Genomic DNA, 27,152 nt, shown 5'->3' on the forward strand with positions numbered 1-27,152 from the left:
CTAGAAATAAAACTGTAGATGAGTCTAAGAGTATATCTTACATGCTGTTAAAAAAAACATAATAAATAGATGTAAGAATATAGTACGTAAACTGTGATGCCTCACCCCCAACTCTTCCTCATCTTCATCAAATATGTTGTCTAGATCAGAGATGTTGACCACCAGATCTTTTTCTCTGGTCAGAGAAGGGTTGGCTTTGGCAACTCCGTCATCCTGACCCGATTCATCTAAAACGACACAAACAACTTCAGGACAATGGCTCCTAATTACCATGAATAATTGCACTCTGAAATATGGGCATGGTGTTTATGGCAGTGGCAGCTATGTCCTACCTGATTTTGGAGCTGAGTTAAAAATGGACATTGCATCTTTCCCATCAGGCAGTGCACCGTTGCTGGTGATTTCTTCTCCCTGGTGGACAAATTAGAAGAAAATAAGAATATTCTCAGATCAATTCCAGTCCTAACCCTAAAGGCAGGAGACCCTTTTTAAAAGAAAATTACATAAATATGATGTTGCATTTTGTGCCACAGTGCATATAAGTTGTCATGTGGTTAATATACAACTTTTGATTATAGTTTTTCTGAATCTTAACTATTACTGCATTAAGTTGTCCTACCTTAGCCTTCTTGCTGGGTTCTCGTCCTTGAGCCTTTAACCTCTTGGAAGAGGAGAAAGTGTACTCGATGTCTCCTTCCTTAAAGTCGTAGGGATCATCCCCAGGCTCCCGCAGTGCCTCCACACCTGGCTGCTGAAACAGGCCCAAAGTGTGGATGTGATCCCTCAACCTATCCTCTGAGATTTTAAATCTCTTGTGCGTCTGTGTGTATAGTCTGAAGGAGAAAAAGAGACAAATGCATTCAAATAATTAAATAATGTGTAGTAGTTAATTCATTCTTTCTTTCATGCACACAGAGGTTCCAGTACTACCTGACAAAGGTAATAGTTTTTTTTGTTGATGCTCGTGTCTTCTATAACTCTGGCTCAGGTAGCACTATCCGATGTTTCCAGAAGCTTACGATCTCATTATCTGTATTCTAAGATACTCTCTGCTCTTCCTCTCCCACCTGCACCTAACATTTTGCAAAACACTGATGTTGTGTCTCTCTCCTACCTCTTTTATTTAAGATTTTTTGGGGGCATTTTGGCCTTTAATTGATAGGAAAGTTGTAGACAGGAAAGGGAGGAGAGTGAAGGGGAAGACATGCAGGAAAGGGACGCAGGTTGGAATCAAACCCTGGGCCGCTGCGTTAAGGACTGAGCCTTGGTACAGGGCGCCCCTCTCTCCTACCTCTTTAGCGGAGTTCCCTCAGTTGCTGTCTCAGTCTTCACTTCCTCTAATTTATCAGCGGGGAGTTCACAGGGTCTGTAGTCAGTCTTATTAGTCCTGGGAGTCCTGAAGCCTCTCCACCAGCTGGCTCCATTTTCCCTCTGCTTAAGCAGAGCTGTATACACAGCTGTCTCGCTGGGAATCAACCCCAACCCTGAAGTCCCATCCTGACAGACAGGCATATCCAGAGGTCCATCTAGGACCTCTGGGTCCTGCACTCGTGGGTGTGGGCTGAGTGTGGGCGGAAGTGGAGACATTGGCGAATGGAGAAGGGACTCAGGGGCTTTTCTGCCATTGGAGAGGGATTTGGGATACTTGCAGCTTGACAGAGGCTCCAAGGATTGCTCCAGAGCCACAAGACCCCCAAGCTGGGGCCCTCCGGAAGAATCCTGTTCCAGAGAGGTCTCCTGTGTGACTGATAGACGGTGGTGGAAGGGGATCATGGCTGGCCTCTTGGATTGTTTGTCAGCCTTTTCTGTCTTATCACTGGTCTTATGTTTGGGCAGCGAGGGAGGGTATAATGACGGCCCAGAGGACTGAGTGGGGTTGGCACTAGTCTGGGGGTTGGCAGTGGATGGGGTGGTCAGATTCAACTTCTGCTGCTTCAACCTGTAACAAAGTCAAATAGGTTAGAAAAGAAAACTAATGAAAACCCTCTGAAGAATCTGTTTTAAAGTAATTATAACAGAGATGTTGCTTTAATGTCACAATAATGTCTTGAGTTTTTGAAGTGTCCACACCTATATTCCTTCTTTTTACTAGTTTAAAAGACTACCAGTTCCCATTCATTGTCCTCATCTGTCTCTTTTCTGCTGAGCAATATTAGTCATTGTTTTATTTAAGTTTAGATTGTGATCTGACACTTGCATTCATTACAGAATTTTTACTACAATTTACTGTACATTAAGTTGTTTGTTGTTCAGACTGTATAGTATTTTGACTTAAATCAAAAACTTTTCTTAACAAAGCTGTTTTGTTAGAGCATCTGCTTTGCAAAAGGCTTTAAATATAAATATGTCTTATGTAATACACATTAAAGCGCAGATACTGTACATATAAGTATAATGCTGATACTGAACAGCTTGGGTGCAGCTCTGTGGTACCTGGAGCAGCTGCAGGACGCTCTCGCTCCCAGATCGTTAAAGTCCCACGTGGTTACTCCATTTGGCACTTCCTTCTTAGGCGTCATGTCAGTTGGCGGATTCGATCTACAGGGAACAAACAGATCTATGAGGGCACCAGCTCAACTGCATCACTGCACTTCCATAATAAACACACTAAGCAGAGGAAACAAACTCAGCGATGGTTTGAACTTACACATGCTGAGGCTGGTTGAGATAGCACTCCCTCCAGGCCTGATGGACCACCTGACGAGTTAGCTTCTTCGCAGAATGCTTTGGGCTGATGCTGGCGACCCCCATGCTGCTGTCCGATGTGTGGACACTGGAGACGGAGGTCACAAAGCCGCTGTCTGCTGAAAACATAAAGGGTGGAACAGATGTCATAATGCAGGACAGAGTACAGGATTACATGCATGTATAATGTTGTATGAAATGTCCTGCAGGAAGGTGTGTACGTGTGTGTTTTTGTTACCTGAGCAGGGCTGCTGCGGTGACGTTGGCGGTGTTAGCGGCACACTGCAGTGGTTTGGCTCCCTGCTGAGGCCCTGAGCTGCAGGAACAGGTGGAGGCTGCTCCACTGGTAGGTCCCCCTGGGCTATCAGCACTAAAGCAGCTGGGTAGGTCATCCTTACTCCACCTAAGAAGATAAAAAGAAGGGCATTATTCACTGTTATGAAACAATGGGACAGCCGCTGCTCATTTTTAACGGCAAGGTTTATTGAGCACCATCTTAAAGCAGTTTTTTTTTATTATTATGAAATACCTACATAACAATTATTGTGCCTAAAATGTCTTCACACTCACCAACCTATCATTCATTTATATTTTGCTAAAGAAAAGGAAATAAGTACAGCAGCTATATACTATATGCAATGCACTTGCTCCTTATCCATTAATGTGATCATGCACATTCACCTAAATAAAATATATCACACATCTTAAATCCCTTCACACTTACTTCTCCACCTCTTCAGGCAGCAAATACTTGTCTTCTTAGATGTAAAAGCCACTGGTATGCATAGGAGTTCTGATTATAATCAGGTCAAACCAACGCTGAGGGATCAGACTGATTAGACAAAGCTGTTAGAGTGCCTCCCTGGGGGCTTTTGCCTCCACTTCCCTATCTTCCCTTTCCGTCTTTACTGCTCCCTCTTCCCTTCTAGTCATTCCCCCTTTTCACTCTGAGATGTGATAAAAGACTGTGAGGGTCATTGCAGCCGAAGTATACTTCAATAGCACCTCATCTACTAATACCTCAGCTCAAACTGCCTACATGGAGACAGAGGGTTCCACGCTCTTTTAAATCCAACAGACATGGTGACTTTTTCCATACCTACAATGACCTCCAGTGCCGCGTGACAGTTGCGATTGTAGGTTTGGCTTGCTTCTTCTTTTTCCTTTTCCCCAAGTCCCTGTTTCTGCTGAAGTACTATAGGGTAGAAGTAGCTCCACTCCTCCATCAGCTTCCTTGCTGCTGGGTCACTCATTTTGTAAGCCTGACCTGTTAGAGTGCCGCTCAGACCGTATGGACTTAGGATCACTGCAGATAAAACAGAGTGGAAGAATGGTGCATAGCATGGTGTAATCAGTAACCCTAAATATTGTCACTGACTTTGCAGTATTTCATTATATTGCACAGAAAAAAAATACACTGAGGAGGTTAACAGTAAATACAATGAGTTTGCAGAAGGTTGCCCATAACTAAGGTTATGTAATCGTCATCAAATTTGTTAACTACTGTTTTGCAGTGCTGGAATGCAACTAAGTACATTTACTCAAGAACTTACCTTAAATATGATTTTGAGGTACTTTATTTCCATGTATACACTTCAGGCTATTTGATACTTCTACTATTCAGAGGGAAATATTGTACTTTTTTCTTCACTACATTTATCTTTAGACACTAATTAGGTTATAAATTAAGGTTTTTACAAACAAAACATTCACAAGTATATACAATTGTTCAAATTAACTCCACCTTGACTAAACACTTCTACTCACACATTACTGTAATACATCAGTATATAAAAGCATAACATTCACAGGGGCTATTTTTCTCTCTATTGAGTATTTTGACTTTTACCACTTAATTACTTTCACTTGCAGTGGAGTATTTATACAGTGTGGTAATGCTAAAGGATCTGAATATGTCTTCCACTAGCGTTTTTTGATAATCGCATATCATGTTTTGTAAAATATGGCACGTTCTCTCGTACATGTTCATCAGTAATATAACTGATTTCTGGTTGTATTTCATTGCAGTGCATGCTGCTTAATAAACATCATTTTTGTTTTGTTCTGTGTACATAATCAATAGGCAAAAACAATGGTGGTGGCTTTGTGGTTGTACCTTGTACTGGCGAGATGGAGGTCTGTGCGAGGCGGATGTGGTGTTCTGTAATGTGGTATGCAGGCTGGTGCTGGGCGATCTCCACACTCGTGCACACGTTGCTCTCCCCATGGAGGAAGAAGGAGAAGGAGCATGATAGGTGTTCACTGGGGACAGAAGGCAGTAATGGCTTAGATGAAACATTGAATTAATTGGCAGTATGAGTTTGCACTGTAACACTGAATATCTGTCCAACTTCATTACATGTACATTTACCTTCACAACATAATTGTATTTGAGATTTAAATGGAATCAAAAATTACATTTAATTATGTTAAACTTGAAATTAAAACAAACCCATGAATCACATCTATTGAAAAACAAATGTACAACATGAATATCTTTCGGGCAGCGGCATGACAGATGATGAGCGCTTTTCTCCAAACAGCAATTTAGAGAACAACACTCAGAATGTGTCTTTGTAAAAGCCTCGCTAAGCTCTACCTACATTGATCATCTTCATCATTTCGCGCACAGGCTCCTTATTGCAGGTATAAATCCTCATTTGCTTATGACTGATCGTGGGGACTACATGTTTACATCCGTGGTGCTCTCTTTATTATGCAGCCCAGGCATGGTTCATCATGCATTGCTCCTTTTTTAATCACAGAGGAGTAGTTGTTGGGGCCTTATTGCAATCTACATACCAGTGGGCGTGCTGTACATCATTAACTACCAAGATGGCTCCACTCTGATGTATATTTTTAATCTATAAAGCTCCTTACCACCTTGGTTTGTATATATCACACTGACAATAAAGTCAGCAGGTACTGTAATCTCCCTGTGATTACCCTGCTGCCTATGCAATATCTCCTTTGACCTGAGGGACCTGGGCCTCCATTTGAACTGTAATGGATCATCAAATTCAATAAAATGGCCAGTTCCACAGTCACTCATGGGCAGAACTAAACACAGTCTTGTGGGAGCCAAAAATCTTGTGGCGTTGACCGTGGCGGCCTCCAGATGGCGCTGAGGGCACCCAATGAGGTGAAGAAGACAATTTTCCCTGCTTCATAAACATTCCTAATGCTCCCGGAGAAAAAACATACCCTTATAATAACAGGTGGTTTGAACACAATGATGCAAAGTCACAGGAGGAAAAGCACATACTGTACATATGCATACACAAGCACACAGTCGCCTTCGCACCTACCGGCACACACCCTCTCTCAGAAACACACAGCACTATTATAATAATAATAATAATAATATTAATAATACATTTTATTTAAAGTGCCTTTCATGACACCCAAGGTCACTTCACAAACAAAAAAGGTCGTTAAAATTGTAGTAATCCTATAAAAATACAAATAAAAGTTGGTTAGTCAGTCAGTCCATAAGCCATCTATCTACCTATCTATCTATCTATCTACCTATCTATCTATCCATCTACCTATCTATCTATCCATCCATCTATCCATCCATCCATCCATCTATCGATCTATCCATCGATCTATCTATAGATAGATAGATATAGTCTATCATCTTCACAATTCACATCTGTACAACACATGAGTCAAAATGCTTTCAATGTCACTGGCCTCCAACTTTGTCCTCAGTGCATCATTACAACATATGAAGAGCTATATATAGCTGCATGCAGAAGCTCAGGGGAACAGCTGCAAGTCATGAGTACCAGTCCAGCTAACTGACATACATATATGCGCAGTCACAATTTACATTTAGGATGTTTAACGCTCCACTGAAAAACATAAAGCCACATTCTCCAATTTGCACTGATTCTTCATTAAGTAATTTACATATATGGATAGACATGATTAAGGGCACTTAAGACAAATAAATTGATCGATTGATAAATTGTATGCATTTCACTATGTTATGTTCTGGCTACATTGCACAGGCTGTGAAATGAAACATCCATTAAAATTAATTTCCCTCTGTGTTGATAATTCTGTTTATATTGTTATTACAGTATATATTTTTTATGAGATGCGTGGCACTGATCGGGATTGATGTGTGGACAAAAATACGGCTCCCTTAAGCCCCTTCGTAAAAACGGCAGCTCTGGCCAAAAAGCGGCGAATCATTGTTGGAAATCATCTGTTCTCTCTTTGTATCCTTGTCTGTCTTTCGCGGTCTTAAAATCCGACAGCTATCACGCTGAATTAGTGGCTGCTGGATACTTTTGATATTTCAGCTGGGATTACTGTGTACTGGTAAATAATTATTCAGCTTGATGCTTTCAATTAAAATCTACCTGAATTATTACAAAGCAAAACCTATAAAGGCTACTGATGAACATTATCTAAGTGATTAAAAATTGTGAACACAGAACAACAAAAAGAGCATCAAACTGTAGGCTGATGCAGCTGGGAGATTGATGCTCCCTGTCCTTTTACAAAGGGCATTTTTCTGCACAGTAAGCAGGTGTGAGTGTGTGGACACACTGGGCTTCTTGCATCCTCGGGGGACATATGTGCACCTGGCAAGGGTGTGTGTATGTGTGTGTATTTGTATGTGTGTGAGGACAACGGACAAAGATGTGAGGCAGCTGTGTGTGCTGCTGGGCTGTATGAGTACAGGTATTAATAAATGAAGAGGAGTGATGGCTGAGACTCGCCTCAGGGCTGGCAGTACTGGAGAGATAGAGAGAGGAGGCAGAGAAATAGGAAAGGAGGGGGTGGGGGGTTGAGAAAAAGAAGTGAGAGGAGGAAGAAAGGAAGAAGAGTAGAGCAGAAAGAAGAACAGCAATAGAAGATGGAGACATAGTGAGGTAGAAAAATGAAGATGCATGAACAAGACCTATAAGGAATGGGAAAATGGAAGGCTAAAGAGGAAATTAGGAGGACAAGGAAGGAAAGATACAGTGTAATATGAGGAGTGAAAGCAAAACGAGTGTGAGAGAAAGAGGAGGAGATTCAGTGCCACGCACTGCAATTGCTGCACACATATCGATGAGATCAGAGTTTTAATGAGTGGTTACTGAGCACAATTTTATGGTGAAATCAATCAGGGAACGCAGAGCCAGAGACACACACACACACACACACACACACACACACACATGCACGCACGCCACCCGCACGCACGTGTGTGTGTGTGTGTGTGTGTGTGTGTGTGTGTGTGTGTGTGTGTCCATTTCATTTGGCTTCATATATACAGCTAAGCTTATATGCCAGTGTTTTACTGTACAGTAAATAAATAGTAAATACAGTAAAATGTAGGCTATCGTCTATCATATGCATGCAAATGTCTATGGTATGCATGTAGAGGGAGGCACAAATTCATGCAGATAATCCCACAGTTATTGTAACAACATGGGAACCCACAATGTGCATCACACGCATGTTTGAATGCCACAAGGCGACTGTGTTGGGGTTCATGTGACATTGTGTCTTTTTACCCCATCACAACGCCACCAGCCAGCCAGCCAGCCAGCCAGCAGGGGAGCCGGTTAATGCCTGACATGCATCATGGACTTGACACACATGCATCTGTGTGTAAAATCACGCACACAAAATAACAATAGTTATCTCGATTGTGGGGATGCTCTCATGTCTAACCCAGTGGGAGGAAAAAATAAAACAAGATTAGAGTTAGAAAGCAATAAAAACGGTACAAGAAAAAAAGACTTGCACACAAAGCTTTTTCCCCGCAATGTTAGAGGGACCTAAAGCCCACAATGTGATAACTGTGTTTAGATATCATTAACAGTCATATGCACTAAGCAGGCTGATAGCGTTTTCTTAGATTCTCTCAAATCTGGAGGATTAATCTCCTTAATCTGTACCTTAAATTCTCTGCCACCACAGCAGCACTATTATGTGTTATCTTCATCTTCTAGCTGACTAACTCTTACTACACATTCTGAACACATCTCTTGGAAACACAATAGCGTCACAGTGCTCTGGTGGACTGATGTAGCAGATGTTTATCCTCTTCGCATTATCACAAACATGCTGTAAAAGTCCTTCCACTGCACCCACACTATAACTTTATTCCATACAACCAAAACACCAATACTCTCAGGCTAATGCAGGTATGTGCATATGTTCCTGCACGCAGACATGACACACCAGTATTAACATGAGCATAAGGGGGATGCAGTCAGCTTGATGTATTATTCAGTGGCCCCCAGTGGGTGGTTTTAGCCAGTGTTGTGATCACAATGTTTGTGCTCAAACACTGCTCCAACTATGGATTCACAATGAAAAGGTGCTTAAGGACACAAACTGTGCCCACTCATCGCCCTCTCTATGGGGACAAGAAACACAGAAAATCGCAGTTGAAATTAGATTTCTTGTAAGTCCTGAAAAACAGCAGATAATGACTGTGAATACGTTGAGGTACCACTGGCTTTTACCTTCATATCTGCGGTCCTAATTAAAAAAAGAGGAAAAGGCCGTTGCTGTGATGTATCACCATCCTCTCTATTGATCTATGTGTTTTCTTTCTCTTCCTCCTCCTCCTCTTTCACTTCCTCTCTGTGGTTTTACCTGGTAATATTATTGTGAAATCTGGGGGATAGCGCATCACATGCTCTTTGCTTTCTGTCTCTAGGGAGGCCCAAGACACATGTACAACAACACACTTTAAAGAACAAAATGCAAATATTTCAGTAATCAAAATATTTAACGAGGGTGAATGAAGGAGGGGCACTTCTGAACTTTTATCTTAAAAGCACAAAAGAATGACTTTAATAACATTGAAATATACATGACATAACATCAGATACGGTCTGATTTAGTAATATTTGTATGACTCACAGTGCATGTAGTCAATCAATCAGCCACCACTTAGATCTCAGCTGCTGTATTTAAATACAGTGGCTTTTCCTTTTTACTACTGACTGAAGCACATATTATAGTAACAGTCAAATTCATAAATGACTGCGCAAGTGTTTGTATTGTTATTTTTTCCTACCCACACGTACACTTCAGTGTCATTTACATATTCGCGGCTTTGCACTAGCTCCTTTGAAATAATGCCAAGACCGAGGGATTTCTTCTGAAGTGAACCCCCACCTGAACACACCATACCTTCATATTGCTCTGCAGAAACTGTAAATCTAATGTTGGAAATTTCTAGAACACCTGCAATTATGCAAATTTTTACCGTGGGAGCCACAATGTTTCAGTAATGATGTAGTAATAGCTGACTTGAAGAACTAGGGCGAGTTGTGAAAGAAGTAGGTTTTAGTGCCTCCATTGACTTAAATTATAAACATCAACATCTTGAAATTTAAATGAAGTTTTTAGCTTTTCAAGTAGTTGATTGCAAAGCAAAAGTATGGATGGCAGAATAATAAAGAGCAAGAGGACACTGAACAGGATGTCTTCTCCGTAATGGTGTTACTAACAAGTATTTAATGACTGAAGTATTGAAAAACTAATTAAGAATTCCTTATTCAACACTCCTTCTAAATCCTGATGCTTTAAGTCCAAACCCTTTAACTTTTATTGGAGCCTTTTTCACCCCTGGTCTTTATAAGCCAGTCACAGAGTATATTAGTCAGTCTACCAGTCCAACTCATTTATCCATCGGTCTGCCAGTCAGTCCGAAATGGGGGGGCTTTGTTGTTGTCACTTACCTTTGTAACATGTCAAATAATCAGCTGGCCCCCAAGTCAACCAGTAAGAAATTCTTCACACCATACATCACATCAACTATTTTACATATTGACGCTGATCGTCTTTCTTCTGTGATAAAAGTTAAAAAAGCCTAACTTATAACTAACACCAGATCCCTGACAAGTATTAATGTAGGCCTTAAAGGTCCTCCATCACACCAGTACAAGGTCCCTTTCCTTCTTTATAAATCTACCAAACTATTAATGCATTAGCCACTATGCTGCACACAACATGTCAAATTATCTTGAATGAAGATGAAGAACAAAGGCCACCTGAGGTGGAAGCACTTTGACTTTGTTTCTCTCATTTACTGCAACTGTGAGTTCAAGTATTTTTTTAAAGGTCCCACATTATGATCATTTTAAGGTTCATACTTGTATTTTGGATTTCTATTAGAACATGTTTACATGCTTTATTGTTTTTTCTGAATATACTTGTATTCGCCCCTCTGTCTGAAATGCCCTGACCTTAAAGCCCCTGAAAGCACTGGGGGAAAGATTTAACCACACATACCAATCATATATGTTTTCTTACTCTCGCACTATTCTGTTTCTTATTTTATATTGTTTCTTCTTGTCTGCCTGTTTATGATTAAACTTGATTAAATGTATTTTTTTGTTTCATATTCGGGAGGATTTTGTATAAGTTAGAGTGTTGGTAAAAAAAGTAGATCTGGGGTGTAAAAAGAGGGAATGTTTTTCATGTGTATTTTTTGTTGTTTTTATTTCTGGAGATTCTGTGACCTTGTGATGTGGCCTAACACCAAATGTTTGTTGCCTAGGAGATGGCTAATAATATCTCAATGTCATTGGTCCCTGGGGAGAGGAGAGGAGAGGAGAGGAGAGGAGAGGAGAGGAGAGGAGAGGAGAGGAGAGGAGAGGACTTGTATTAAAAAAAAGCTTATTTTCTCAGGTCAGGGATTTCTGTGATTTTTAAAAAGTAGTTTAAACAGGCAGAGCAACTTGTTTTTGTTTCATGGTCTAGCACCAGAGGATAGCTCTATTACACTATAAAATATGAACATTATTTATACATGAGTATATGGCCATTAATGCGAATGAATGCACGTAGATTAATAACTATACTGTGTACAGTAGTGTACTTGGCAAGCATAGAATTGACTGAACTAATGAGAGAGACAGACCCTAATACATCCATTCAGCCGTCTATAGTAATGATTAATTTACGACCCCCCGCCTTCTCTGATCCCCACCTCCCCACCACACACATTGAGCCTCCTCCCTGCTCTTCCTCGCCTCTTCTCTCACACTCTCTCTGTATGCCAGTAACTCTCTCTCTCGCTCCCCTTAGCGTCTGATGCAATCCGTTACCAACCCAGAGTGCTTTCCTCCCATTCAGACACAAAGAGAGCATGAGTGTTGTGCTGAGAGGGGGGGGGGAGGGGGACAGAGGGTGCTTTGGATGTGTCCTGGATGTGCCAATCCTCGCCGTGCCCTGGGGACACATATGAGATAAACACCAGATAAGCCTGACAAAGGCGGCAGCGCCAAGGCACAGGAGTTGGCACGGGTAAGGGGGCATGGCATGGATATTAGCACTGAAGCGCCCCCTGTTGGGGATAAAAGGCAAAGTGTGGGAGTAAAGAAGAGACAAAGGAGCTGGTTACAGCTGAGGCAGGAGGTCAGTGTATGCCTAAGTGAGCAATGTTCCCTCATGGCATGAAAACACTGACGGCCAGGGATCTGCAGGGATCCTTAGGGTTCACACTGTCAATTATTGGGCAACACTGTTATTCTGGGAACGAGGGATGGTGTGTGTGGGCATTCAGGACAGTATGTGTGTTTGCATGTGCGCTGGAAGCAAGCAGTAGAGACATGTGGAAAGAAAAAATGCCATGGCTGACTTACATGATTTGATACACGCAACCTGCAGAGTGCAAGCATGAAACAGCTAGCATGACTACTGCAGACATCTACATAAGACTTGTTTGTGCCTTTATGTGCTCTCTCTCTCTCTCTCTCTCTCTCTCTCTCTCTCTCTCTCTCTCTCTTTTTCAGGACGTTCAATAATTCACAGACAGAACAAGTCAGCATTGGCTCAGCAGGGGGCGTACCAGCTGACAACATATTCATACAGAGCAGTCAAAAAGAAGAGAAATTACATGATGTACAAGAGAGACACTCACACATGTAAATGTCTGCACTCAAACGCCGAGCGTAATTTCAGAAAGAGAACCTCAACATGTGTTTGTATGCATGCAGTATTTATGCACACACACACACACACACACACACACACACACACACACACACACACACACACACACACTCCTACTTCCCAAATCACAAATGTTATTTACTGATCTTGCAGTGACTCACTATGCTTCATGCTACCATTTGGTAACTTGTTATACAGGATAATGTACCAAATAAATGTGCAGAGAACCTTTTAAAGATGTGACAACCTCTAAAAAACAAAAACAAGCAGAAAAAGACATCCATGGTAATTAGAACTGGGGTCAGTGTGTGTGGCCAGAGAGGGTGAGAGATACAATATGAGAAGTGTGGTGTCTATGTAGAACATAAGTTTAAAGTGTTCATTTGATTCCCATCCTTTCCATTCTCATCAAACCATTCAGTGACCCCTCATGCTCTGCATGGAAGCAGCTGCATCCATTAGGTTTCTCCACTCATTTATTCAGCTTTTTTTTACTTTAATACATCACCTGTATGTGCAGTATATTTCACCATGAGAGTGCTTTTAGGTACAAAACATGTCACAGTCACGTCTAGGCTTCTTCACAGTATTTCTGCAAACACTATACGTACACAATACAAATGACACACACTCTTGAGATGTCACGTAGTGAGCCTCACTGAGGGACTTCCCCCTGCTCTGAACAGCTAAACCCAAGTTTGCTACAGCACATCACAGCAGACTACGCTTGTGTCAGCAACTTTCCAGAGCGAGAGTTTCCTGTGCATCTCTTAATTTGCACGACATTTGAATGACAATGCAATTTAAGGGCTTTCCAGTTCAAAAACTACAAAGTAAATATAAATAAAAGGATGATTTTGTGTTTGCTGTTCCAACAGATTTCTACAGTAAGAAACATTGACAGCTAAGTGGTTTCCCACTTGAATACTTAGCATTTAAGCACTGTTACATTAGAGATGCAAGGAATGTTGCATCTTCACCAGCAGGAGAAGCTGAAGTGGGCAGACTATAATCACTGAGGCAACAAGTTGAGCAACTGTCATCACACCCACCCCTCTTTTTTTACTCTGTTTTAGTCTCTCTGTCTGCCTACACACTTACACAGTGTGACACACACACACACACACACACACACACACACACACACACACACACACACACACACACACACCTTACAAAGAGAGAGAGAGCTGTGAGAGCTTGACTCAGCTCGGCTCTCACCTCTCGGCACCATTCACTGTCCTGGTATTTAATAGTCTCACACCCCGAGCCAGCCGCTGGAACATCAAGGACATGAGAGGAGAAGAGACAAATACTACACACACACACACACACACAGAGACTTCTGTAGTGTATATTTCTCACAGACTAACATCCATGAAACCTTGTGGCACACAAAACATGCTCAAGAAGTCCAATGACAATATCTCAATGAGGCGCGGGTGTGTTATGAAAGTTCTTACCTGTTGCCCAAAGACTTTTCTTCCAGTTCATGTGGCTTAAAGAACCACTTCCCAATCCTCACAAACCCCTTATCCATCAAACATCTGCAGCAGTAAAGAATAAGAAAGAGAAGCCAACAGAGTAGAGAAAGTTATTCATTAGACAAGAAAAAAGACAGCCAGAAAACGGTTTAACATCTTGTATAATGCAAGATAAATTGTCATATATGAATCATGCAACAACTAGTATTCTAGAGGGGCTTAGAAAAGGTTTTGATTTAACTCAATGATTTTTTTATGATTCTGGTGGTGTTGTTAAGGATCTCATCACATTACAGTTTCTCAATACAGCTTCCATAAGATGAGGCCTTCTGTCCTTAGCTTATATGAGTAGGAATTGTAATATGTTTTTATATTCAGTTAAATCACTTTTTTGCAAAAAGACATGCAAAACAGAATCATTTTGACTTTATCTTTTTATGACATTATAATGTTTTAGCATTTCACTTATTATACATAAACTGCAGCAGGGGCTGTCCCTCAGCTACATCTGAGCAATGCTTAAGATGTGGCATTTAAGTGCACAGGAAAAGGAGAGGTAATCTTCTGCTAATCTGCTTTCCCCCAAAGTGGTGTGCACTTCTACACATAGCTTTCCAAAAGCCTTTCCTTTCGTCAGATAAAAATTTGATCACATCAAACACTTCAGTCATCATGCTCCCTATTTGGCTATCCCGCCATCTGTGCACTTCTTCACCTCATTTCAGCCTCCTTTCAGAGACAAAACTCAGCGCCCTCAGGACTTTGACTCGTCTCTGTGTGCATGTGCCAGTAAATTCCCTGCTGGATCCTCTCACCCAGGTCAAGGAATTACAACATTGTTGTGTGGACTACTCTGCACTCAGCCAGGCTGAGCTATCCAAAGCTTTTAGCCTCCAGCTATACCATCTTTGGTACAGTCTTATTGATCCCAAACAATTAATTTTAGAATAACATTAACACTGTATTTAATGTGGACTGGTTACATCATGGCTAGTCTATATCCTTGACGTTCCACTTCCTGGATTGCTCCGGTGCCGCAGGAAACGCCACCGGATGCATGTATTTGATGTTTCCTTCCACTTTCTTTATGTTGCAATTTTAAATTCGGTGGATTTATGAGGACTATTTTTGACTGCTCCTCAGATCTCTGCAGGGTAAATTGAGACAGCTAGCTAGACTATCTGTCCAATCGGAGTTTTCTCTCGCACAACTATTTTGCAGCAGCTGTGTGCAGAGTATAGCGCCACCCATGACGATTCTGATTGGTTTAAAGAAATGCCACGAAACCAGAGCACATTTTCCTCCCATCCCCGAATGCTATGTGGAGTAGCCAGACCCTTCTTCAACGTGCTTTGGAGGAGGGACTACATCATGGCCGATACCCAAACCGCTTAATAATGTCAGTATTGGCTCTGATACAGTTGGCTGGGCTGCCACTATGAGTAACTCCTTTCACTTTACACAGCATTCCATTGTCAATATAAAAATATTGATAAGAGCATCTTTGAAGAGAAATAGTCCAGGAGTATGTGTGTTTGACTGACAGGTGTCACAAGCTATCACACTTTAATGGAGCTGTTAATTTTCCAACCACAATAACTGTCATAAACTGTGTTAAAGTCCAGCCTTCAGCACACACTTTAAAAACCTATTGTCTAAGTAATGCCCTTGTTTCCTCCTCCAATAGTACGGCACTGAATTGACGATTGAATATAGGTTAGGAGAATTTTACTGGTGTATATATCATTAGTTTCTGTCCGACTACAAACTCCACATGGGCACAAGATAATGCTTTCTTATGCTAACCTCTGACTTTGGCTAAGGCATTAAGGAAAATGTATGTTAATTCCCTGTCTTATACTGAAAATGTCAAAATATAATGAACCATACAGCAGAGCTCTTAACATTTCTCTTTTGTGTTATTTTTCTGTGCTTGCTTTACTGAAAAATTCATAATTGCTTTATTTGTAATTACCATATTAGGACTAAGTTTATTAAAGTGTATGTTAATTCTTAATAATTAAAAATAATAACAATAATAATAACAATAATAATAATAATAATAATAATAATAACAGTCAGTGAAAGAGGTCAATGTTGTCTGGACAATATGAAAGAGAAAGTGGAAATGATCCATCCTGTGTTGAAATGGTGAGCTATAAAAGGAGTTAGCTTCAAGGTAATTGGAAGGTTAATTCAACCTGCCCCCTATGATGATCACTGATGCTTAACTTAATAGAGAGCAAATATGTGCTGCTTCATTTAACAGATGGCTCTGACTCAGAAAGGAGAGCGTTGGGTACTTGAGCAAGTGATTCAGCGCTCAGATTATAATTTCATTAAGGTGAAGCTGCTGGAAGAAAACTCAAAGTGTCTATCAATATGACACAAAGTTCTTTTGCCTGGTGATTTTTCTATTTAATTGAAAGGTCATTCTTGTTTATTTAAGGGACAGACATACTATAAGTTACATTCAGAGCGCTTATTATAATTACTGATGATGTTAAATGTTAAATATATGTATGTTTATTATACTATATATAAAAAGTACCAAACATCTAATAAATAATAGTTTTAGATTTTAAAGCCTTATTTGAGTATGCGGAAAAGTGCTAAATCATTTTGAGTTATTATTCTCATTGATAATACTGTGTGTGTGTGTGTGTGTGTGTGTGTGTGTGTGTGCGTGTGTTTTAGTCATCCATCAGGGAAACTCACACAATGTTCATGCTCTCTTAATCAAACTGTTCCTGCACCAAAAAGCACACCCTACCTTGAGTTGCATAATTTTATTAAACTAATAAAAACATGTCTATGCATCAATTACAATTTAGCATTCATAAGCTCTATATGGTTCATACCACCCTATTTGCAGCTGTACACAGATATAATGTTCATCATTTATCAACAATTATAAATATAAGATTCATATCATTACAACTGTGTTGTCTTATATTGTCATTCAGTATCTGTTTATACACCAGCCTCCACTTATGGGTGACGCAGGAGGACTTGTAGCTTTTGACAAATACAGTAATAACCAATCATATCTGCTTACAACTACATTATAGTGTCATATACTATTTGCTGCTGCTTATAAATGCAAAATAGAAGGTAACTTTGTAGGAACAAATTGCAAATTGTGCAAAAACTCAAACTTCTTAATACTGCAAGATATATACTTTATAAAACATATGTTACATTAACTTTGCCAGTTATGCTACCGGTTTTTAAATTCTACTGAATGTATATTGTTCAACTGTGCAGCTGATAAAGTATTCTTTACCTTTCCAGCAGGTTGTGTATGGCCTTGAACAGGAGGGTCCTGCACTCGTAGGACAGCCCGCACTCCCAGAGCCCCTCTTCCGCCACTGAAAAAAAAAGGAGAAAATAACCATCAAATTATAAATCTCAATATTTTATTATCTTGACAATAAAACATAGCAATGATATTTTCTGTGAAAGCAAAACATCTGCACGCACCAGCATGAGGATAATAAACAACACACGATTCAGCGTTTTAACTGCATGTGTTTATGCCTCACTCTGTCAAAACATGCTGCATGTGCTGATGAGAAAACCTGCACATCATATCAGAAATTACACTGAGGATGAAGTTTGTGTGTGTGTGTGTGTGTGTGTGTGTGTGTGTGTGTGTGTGTGTGTGTGTGTGTGTGTGTGCGTGTGTGTGTGTGTGTGTGTGTGTGTGTGTGTGTGTGTGTGTGTGTGTGTGTGTGTGTGTGTACAGAGGGTGCTTGGCTGTACAGCTGTCAGGTTGGCTGCAGCGACAGCCCAGTCAAACCCCATGCCGTTGTCAACAGCAGTTAGCTGGAGTGAGTGTGTGGCTGTATCAGTGCAGGCTGATACACATGCTTGCGTGCTCAGGTTTGTACATGCACACAGAGTTTTAACTCAATCCATTTTTTCCTGTGAAATTTAAGAAGCTGAAGACAAAACTTGGTCAAATCAGCTGCACTTTGCCCGAGCCTCTGACATGTGATCAGCCAGGTCTGGTGTCAAATGTGTTGTGAACAATTGAGCGCCATCCTGATTTCTTTGACCCCCCGACCTTACCCCGACACCAACCCCCATTGCCCTCCTCCCAAAAAGAACACACAAAAGGTACACACATTCACACACACAGCGGCCAGTTAACAGTGTTTCTCTTTGTTCTTTGCCATATACCTGCAGGGCTTCTGGAAGAACTGGAGGATTGCGGGTGGGTGTTGTGTTTGCTTATAGGGTGGTGGCAAACAAACCAAGCATCACAGAAATACACAAGAAAAAAGCAATGAGAGACAGAGGCAGATCGCCTGGGGGATGGGTGGCATAAACCCCAGTAGAGGTTTTTCCTTTCCTCCTCTTTGTCTTCCATCATTGTGTGTGTGTGTGTGTGTGTGTATTCCTTTCTCTTTCTCTGCTGCTTTGTTGATATTTCGCTCCCATTTTTTTTCTTCTTCTTCATACCAGAGTGAATGAAATTTCCTTACTCGCCAGAATTACCCCGTAACCATGGAAACGCTGGCGGTGAGAACATGGTGCCCTGGCATTCAATTTCAACACTGGTCCCTCCCGCCCCTCACCCTCTTCCTTCTCCTCCTTCCTCTGTTCTGTTGCTTCCAACACCCCTCCACCACCACCTCCCCCAACTTTCCTCCCCCCACCTCCCTCCCCCTCATTTACTCCTGCTTCAGGGCTCAGACAGGAAGCTCACTCTAGCCAGCTCTTCTACAGAGGAGAAAGATAGAGCAAGCACCACGAGCAGAATGCCAAGTCTCCAGCAAATCCAGCTCATTAGCTCTTGCTGTCTCTATATCTCCCTCTCTTCAAAATCCCCTAACTTTTTTCTTCTTCCCCCACTCTGCCAACCCTCCACAAACCATCTTCGTTTACTCTCGCCATGGCCGGCTCCACAGCAGGCTCTTGACCCCTATAACTCCAAAACCGTCCTGACTCCTCAAACCTCACATCCTCCCAACACTCCCACCCAAAAGCATGTCATTTTGTAGCTCCTACACGAGCAGGTACATTGTGTGTTTTACAAATCTCAACAGTGGCAGCAGCACATACTTCTAGGTGCCTGATAAAACATGCAATCCATATTAGACGCTCCTGTTTATAGCTGTCAAAGAGCCAGCCCACTGCACCATATCAACACAAGGTGTGACAAATCACTCTTGCAAGCAAACAAGGTCAGGCATCCACACAAGCATAAATACACAACCTCACACGGACATTAGAGTGTGAAATAAAACAATGATCTGATACATCAAAGAGTTATATTCTGTAGGGATGTGGGAGGCGAAAACACCATTTCATCAACAGTCAGTAACCACCATGTCTTGAGTTTTTACTGCCTGTTAATCAGAGGAGGAACACAGATGGCCCATGGGAAAAGCGCGCTGAAGACACTAAATGCACAGCTAAGTGCAATAGGGCTTTAAAGCATCATGATCTAGCATTCAGCACAGCCTGAGCTATAGTGAACTGCAGCATGCCTGAAAGATCTTAAAGCAATTGGATGAAATCAGCCTAAATTAGTTTGAACTGAAAGCTCATCATTTTTGGTTTTTACTGATTTTCACTGATAAAATGCCTTTTTTTAAAGGATCCATTTAAATAATGTCACCCGGATTTTAAGACATTATAGAAAATTGAAGAAATTGGGAGAAAACATAAATGGACTGACTGGTTATGCAATAGACTTAAGTAAAAAAATGTAAATTGTATGAATAATAATAATAATAATAATAATAGAGCAAGTCTGTTACAAATATTTTTTTAAATCCAATATTCACTGCTATTTTTGTATTATTGATTTCTTTTATTTTCACCAAAATAAACTAATTTAATAATTAATTTAATAAAATAAATGTACTGAATCTTTAAAAATTAAGCTTTAAAATATCTAATGTGCACCTATCTGATATTTATATTGTGCACACTGAATGTGGAACGATCCTATAATGAAAGGCTACAAATAAAAATGTCTGGGGCAGATCTATGAACATATCAGTGTGAGAGCAACATCAGGCATCAAAAGAACCATGATGAATGTGTGCATGTGTTAATCTTAATGCATGCAGCATGTGTGCGAACTGTTTCCCAAAGTGCCTCAGTGCACATGCAAGCTCTGGTCCTGACTTTGCACGTGTGTGTGTGTGTGTGTGTGTGTGTGTGTGTGTGTGTGTGTGTGTGTGTGTGTGTGTACAGTGAGGTAACATTCTCACAAATGGATTTTTTTTTTTTTTTTTTACACACAACCTTCCTTCCCCCATCCCCGTGCCTCAATGCTCTTAACTGCTGCGCCACCCCAAACACAAACAAGCAGTGATGGAACTGGGTCGCATCTACCACACTCTATATTTCCACCTCTCTTTCTCTCTATCTAACCCTTTCTCTTTTCATTTATCCCTCTCTTTTCCCAGTGTGTTCAACCCTCTCTCTCTCTCATTTGTACATCCACTGTTCAACTCTTCTCCCCTTTCTCCTTCGTGTCCCCTGACTGTGTTGGTCTCACACCACTAGAGGGAGTGACCATTCGCCACTACAATACCGTGCTAACAAACACAAAGATGGTATTGAGCTGAGGTGTGACAACACTGTCTCAAAAACGATTCTCTCTCGCTCTCTCTCTCTCTCTCTCTCTCTCTCTCTCTCTCTCTCTCTCTCTGGATCAATAGCACCAGCAGTATTGGCATCCAGTGGTGTCTCTGCAGTGTGCAGGTTATGAGCTCTCAACGGGCAATCTGTGTGTATATAACATTGTGTGTATGTGTGTGTGATGATTTCACACAAAGCCCTGCATCCACTTTACTAATTAGCTGCCCTGCTGCATGTCTGAGCAGAGGTTGGTCTCCGTTTGTGGTGTGTGTGTGTGTGTGTGTGTGTGTGTGTGTGTGTGTGTGTGTGTGTGTGTGTGTGTGTGTGTGTGTGTGGTGCATAGCAACATGCCTTTGTATGCTCAGTATGTTTTTAGTACTAAAAGAAAGAGAGAAAGATTACAAGGCTGCACAGATGGACAGAAAGACAGAGGGACACACAAGGAAAGAGGGATAAGGATGATGATAATGATGGTGAGTCTGTGGAAGTGGGTGATCAGGGCAAAATCAATATTGAGATAATTATGAAAATCTCAATATCATATCTTCCAGTATTAATTAAAAGTTTTAAAATCATCAGGTTAAAAAATGAATTAATATTTGTTCCTGCGAGTTGACCGTTTCCAGTGTTTTACTAAATCAAAAATCCTTGAGCACTTGAGCATGCTCGTGTGTGAACCCTCGACATACACCGTAGGTTTATAATGTAACGCAAGTAGTGCTGTGAGAGAAACATAAGTTTGTAAATGTGTTACCGCCCTGTAACGCTCACTACATTTTTATATTATTATTATTTATTACACTATGATTCAGTAGTGGTTTATATACAAACCAGGTGCTGGATGAAGTCAAAAGATTAAAAGCTGACTGTTTTAAAAAGAGAGGCCAGTGAGCTTTGGCTCATCACAAAGAAAAATAATTCTGTCATTGATATAATATAAGGCTATCAAACACGGCAGAATTTTATTTGGGATTTATTGTTACAGGTCAGAACAAATGTTACTCCCTCACTCAACGGTTATTACTTGGCGATTCTGATTTTTTCTTTGCATCTGTTGACAAAGTTGCTTTCTCCAAACAAAAAGGCAAATTCCTACCAATGATAGGTATTTGTGTGATATGAGCAAAACAGACTTCTAACAGGGCCAATTTCCAATGTAACACACGATACACATAATAGTGTGCAGGGAGACCCAGGACGGCCAGAGGGGATTACTTATAGCAGTCCACGGTCTTTGTGCTAGCTGTTAATATGGCAATAATATGCTGTATTACCCTGGCACTGAGCCAGATATAATGCAGCTAGGACAGCTGAGGTAAACAGCCTGCAACACAAAACAGAAAATGGATATATTCCAAAATCTTTCATGTAGGGACAGGGAACAAAAACACATTGACAGTATGGCCCGTTTTCCACTGCAGGAAGTTTGGCTAGAAAGTATGATGTTAGGAGAACCTTTATTATTCAGGGACTTTATCTCAATTTCCACTCAACAAATCTGCTTCCAATTTTGGTTATTTGGCCATAGCTCTAGTTTGAAATGTGGCAGGCAAACGTTGTTGAGTCTTTGTAGTTCCATCACATACTTTGAAGTTCATCAGCTCCTGAATCTTGTTTGTTAAAAAGGCCTCATTAGGCTTTGGTGAAAGTTCAGTGAGGAAATCTTGTAAGAGACCCTGTCATTCACAATTTCTTACATCATATCTGGCAAATCGTCTTTTTGTCAATGTTTCTTGAGCCAACTAATTACGGGATGCTGCTCTTTGGATATCATTGTTGTCCAGGAGAGAGAGAGAGAGAGAGAGAGAGAGAGAGAGAGATAGATAGATAGATAGATAGATAGATAGGGGTCCACAACTCAAAAAATATAGATTTTTAGGCTCAAGATTTGATTCAAAATCGATTTGTGTAAATGTAGTTACGTTTAAAAAAAAGAAATTGAATTCTATGAATCGATTTTGAATTGGTAAAGCTTGAATCGTGATACGAATGAGAATCGAGTTTTTTGCACAGCCCTCATATATATCTGGAACAAAATCCCAGAAAACTGCAGGTCCGCCGCAACTCTCAGTTCTTTTAAATAAAGGCTGAAGACCTTTCTTTTTGATGTTGCCTTTCTTTTAATTGTTCATTTCTTATACTGAAGGTGCATTGTTGAAACTGTATGACAATCTATATAAGCATATAAAAAGAATTAAAAAGTAAGACCGGTGGGACCGGCCCGTTCTGGGAACAGCAAGGATTGCGGGTGGATTACATGATTAGAGCAACGGCTTATACATTGTCCCATACTAGCAGCCTAAAATCTTGTATTTATCTGCTTTTATATTTGTAATTGTTTTAAACTGCTCTTTAATGTTTAATTTCTTATACTGCACTGTAACTTCTATTCTCGTTTTTAATTTTTAAATCGTTTTTAACTGCTCTTTAATGTTTTATGTAAAGCACTTTGAATTGCCCTGTTGCTGAAATGTGCTATACAAATAAAGCTGCCTTGCCTTGCCTTGAGAGCCACAGCTCTACAGGCCTAGGTGGTCTGTCATCAAGTAGCATCTGACACGGTAGCATAAGGACATAGCATCTCACTGTGCCTTTTATCCAGTGGTATGTAATTACTGTGTATTTGTACAACTGATGTGTATGCTCCGAGTACCCACTGCCTCAATGTATGCTTCACACATACAGGGGTAAGTATGTTCTCAAGAAAAAAGGGATTTAATATGTTTGTTGGAATATAATGCATGAAATGTAATAGGCTCTTGAGATGAAAGGTTACATATTTTCTTTTTCACTTTCTCACCTTAATTTCTATCTGTTCCTCACATCATTAAACAGCAAACACTTCGGTGCATCTGACAGTCACCCACACATTCCCATGCTCTAGTGACACCGTTTCCTAAACCTTTCAGCGACACCTGTCGACTCAACACAACGTGTCTCTCTGCCACGCCTCTAACCACACCACCACTTTGCAAAATCCAGAGGGCAATAAAGAAAAATATGGGCTTTTGAGTTCAATTGAACAACAAATCTCTACAAACTTTAAACTGGAAGCACATTGACTTGCATTGCCTTTATTTGAGCGTGGACACAAGTTAGATTTACAACTTCTGGTCAAAGCCATGAATGTTGGCAGTCTGCTTCTCAAATCCAGTCAGTCCAGTTAGTAACTGACTCTCTTATCAGGTCATCTCACCTAATGATGGCAATCATATTTCAATAAAGAGGGAATTCTTGTTTCAGGTTTTAGGAAAGCACCAAAAACTTATGTTAAGAGAAAAAAGATGAGAAAGCAACAGAGCGGAACCCATGGGCAACCATACCACATACATTCATGAGTACATAGGTACATAGGTAATAGCAATTTAAGTTGAGGCACTGAGACCCAGACAGCCCAGAAAAACGGACAGACCGAAGCGCAGTGACAGCGAGGAGGTGGAGGAGGCTCAGAGCGAGTGAAGGGAAGAGGGAAAAGTCTGGAATCAATTAGGTGACTGAGCTGGAGTTGCTTGCATAGTTGTGGGAGTGAGTCAGGCAGAGAGGCAAGAGAAGGGACCAGGGTGTGAGTGTTGTGCCATGAGCGTATGTATTCATATAAACACAGGCATACAAAAACAATGTGCATGCCTGTTCATTGAGTATTCAGTGACATTTTGTGAGTATTGGGTCAATATAAATGTTTAGTATCCCCCCACCCCCACCCACTTGGGCCAACACCACTTGGACCAGAGGAGTCAAGTTGCAGCCACAAAAGCCCCACCTCTCCTGAGCTGAGGTCAAAGTGGAGGGTAAGAACGAACGGATGGCTGGCACCGACCCAGGCCATGTCAACACAGCAGCTCTCAATATTCCCTTACACAACTTCCCCTTGTTACTTCTTTGCACACCATATTCACAGCACTTTGTTTTATATCACTGGCTCTTACGATGGGGGGATTTGACTTCAGGAAAAAGTAGGAAAGCACAAACAGGAACTTTGTGAGCACATATTGTAGAAAGCTTACATGTTGCTGTGGGTGGAGCAGAGGTTTGCGGAACCAATCTGAGTGTGCAGAACAATATGCACAGAATATATCATGTCCCAACTTTAACTTTTACACAGATTGTGATTTATTCACATGGGTTCTGCTATTATTGCTGCACAGCATGTCACACTGCTGACAGTGATGATCTGGTGTGAATACAAGGGCCTAAAGCAACTCTTCTGCTGGCATGCATAAGGCATACTGATGAGAAGAGGACAGAGAGATGCAACATAAAGTGAGTGCTACTGTATGCGTGTCTGCTCGTGTCTAATAGCAAGGTTAGCCGGAGATTGAAAAGAAAGTATACACAAAGAGGCAGAAAGATAGAGGTATAAAGTGACTAGGTGTAATTCTCTGAGTCGACCTCTCCATGTGCAAACAGGATTCTATTTCACAGACAAAGCTGCACATTTTACACACTTAAAAAGGGAGGCAATTTGAAAACTTTGAAAACAACAATGAAGAATCACTAAATGTGTCATGTTAACACTAGAAAACACCAGCTGCTTACAGCTCAATTTTCCTCCTCAAGTCAACAAGACAGACAGCAGATACCGCTTTTCAAATTCAATATGTGGTGTGCCACATTTAAAAAACTTCCTTTTGTGGCCAGGTTAGCTCAGTTGGTAGAGCAGGCGCACATATATAGAGGTTTACTCCTCGATGCAGTGGCCGCAGGTTCGACTCCGACCTGCAGCCCTTTGCTGCATCCGACCTGCAGCCCTTTGCTGCATGTCATTCCACCTCTCTCTCCCCTTTCATGTCTCCATCTGTCCTGTGAAAATAAATGCCCCAAAAATAATCTGGCATCTTTTTAAAAAAAAAACTTCCTTCTGTATTTTTCCACATCTGTTTATTTAAAAAACAACAGAAATGACACATGAGCTCTCAGCAGTCAGTCAGCACTGATTTAAAGAGCGATACTGTGTGTGATTCATTAGTAAGAGCATGTTGACAGTGTAATTTATAATTTACCGGATATTTACGGTATTAACGCAGAGTTAATGGTGTAATTAGAGTGATTGGAGAGGATCTAGCGGGGGCTATAATACTAACATCAAGAGCAAAATGAAATTACTCTCTAATATAACCTGCTGTGAGTGTGTGTGTGTGTGTGTGTGTGTGTGTGTGTGTGTGTGTGTGTGTGTGTGTGTGTGTGTGTGTGTGTTTAGAGGTTTGAAGTACATGGGAGGAGAGGGATACAAGGGGATAGTTAAGCGAACAAAGTAGGAAAGATAGAAATAGAAACAAAGTAGAACAAAAATAGAACTAAGAACGAAAAAAGAGGTCTACGTGAAACCGAAAGATGGCAGAAAGGTCGTGACAGACAAGGTATGGAAATAAAAATGGGTTTAGTAGGATGCTGACAGTGAAAAATGTGTGTGTGTGTGTGTGTGTGTGTGTGTGTGTGTGTGTGTGTGTGTGTGTGTGTGTGTGTGTGTGTGTGTCTGTGTGTGTGTGTGTGTGTGTATTTAGAGGTTGTACCAGAATAGGTTTACATGGTTTAATTTTCAACACCATATTTTTGTTGTACTGCACATTGCTGCAGCTCCTCTTTTCACCCTGTGTGTTGAGCTCTCTGTTTTAGCTACCAAGGGAGGTATCATCTTTGTTGGAGTCACACCTGCGTGTGTTACAAAGTGACGCACGTTTGTCACGGAAGTAAAGGCTGGACTACAATGGAGCAATTGGTGAACTGTGTTTTCTGTTGGCGATGGTAAGTCCATTTTGGGTGGACTTTGGGCTTTTTCACTTTGTAAACCTATAACATGCACAAAAAAAAGATATATGACACAGTAAAGGAAAGGGAAAAAGCCAAAAAGCATAATATGAGCACTTTAATTGATTAGGAAGCTATAGAAACGAAAAGACAAACATTTCTACAAAGTAGTGGTGCTGCAATGTGTGGTCATAAATTCAAACCAGGCAAGTTTGAAAGGAGTCTGGCATTACTGCTCAATTGTGTTAACCTGACTCCGTCAGATGGATTGCTTCGCATTTTGCTCTGCATATCCATCTGAGAACTTTCTGTTGGAGAACTTTTGGGAAGGGGTGAAAATACTGGTTAGCTGATTGGATAAACCATCTGTCTATCACCACCTATGTTGGTGATAGACGGGCCAAATCAACTAATCAGATCAAACTCTTGCGGAAACCAGTCGGGAGAAGAGCAAAAACATCTTTTCCTCCGAGAAAAGCCTCCAGTGCCGTTTTTTGCTTTTCTTTCAATGAAGGAATACTTTCTAATTCGGATAAAACTTGCGCGATAGCTACGCTCCTCTCATCCGTGGAAGCTGCCATGTTGTTTAGACTGAACAGTTGCTTCTCGTTGCGTCACACCTAAACCCGCCTCAAAACAAACGCTGATTGGTCGGTCATTTGGCGAACAGCTCCAAATTTTCTCTATCTCAATATGCCAGACTGATCTGCG

General features: G+C 40.9%; 1 protein-coding gene across 6 annotated transcripts in view; it reads right to left on the bottom strand.

Moving 5' to 3' along the window:
- LOC114570955 (mediator complex subunit 13L) overlaps positions 1-27,152 on the bottom strand; it is a 79,763-nt gene that overhangs the window by 12,752 nt on the left and 39,859 nt on the right. For 5 of the 6 annotated variants that reach the window (XM_028601627.1, XM_028601626.1, XM_028601625.1 and 2 more), the window contains exons 3-13: positions 17,380-17,464; positions 14,073-14,156; positions 4,802-4,947; positions 3,785-3,991; positions 2,924-3,088; positions 2,648-2,804; positions 2,434-2,538; positions 1,292-1,939; positions 620-833; positions 333-411; positions 106-227 (exon numbers count right to left, since the gene is read on the bottom strand). In XM_028601627.1, the coding sequence (XP_028457428.1) occupies positions 106-227; positions 333-411; positions 620-833; positions 1,292-1,939; positions 2,434-2,538; positions 2,648-2,804; positions 2,924-3,088; positions 3,785-3,991; positions 4,802-4,947; positions 14,073-14,156; positions 17,380-17,464 (2,012 nt within the window). The remainder of the gene's footprint in view (positions 1-105; positions 228-332; positions 412-619; positions 834-1,291; positions 1,940-2,433; positions 2,539-2,647; positions 2,805-2,923; positions 3,089-3,784; positions 3,992-4,801; positions 4,948-14,072; positions 14,157-17,379; positions 17,465-27,152) is intronic. The other variant, XM_028601623.1, reaches the window with a different exon arrangement.

Source organism: Perca flavescens, chromosome 16 (assembly GCF_004354835.1).
Source record: "Perca flavescens isolate YP-PL-M2 chromosome 16, PFLA_1.0, whole genome shotgun sequence".
NCBI lineage: Eukaryota > Metazoa > Chordata > Actinopteri > Perciformes > Percidae > Perca > Perca flavescens.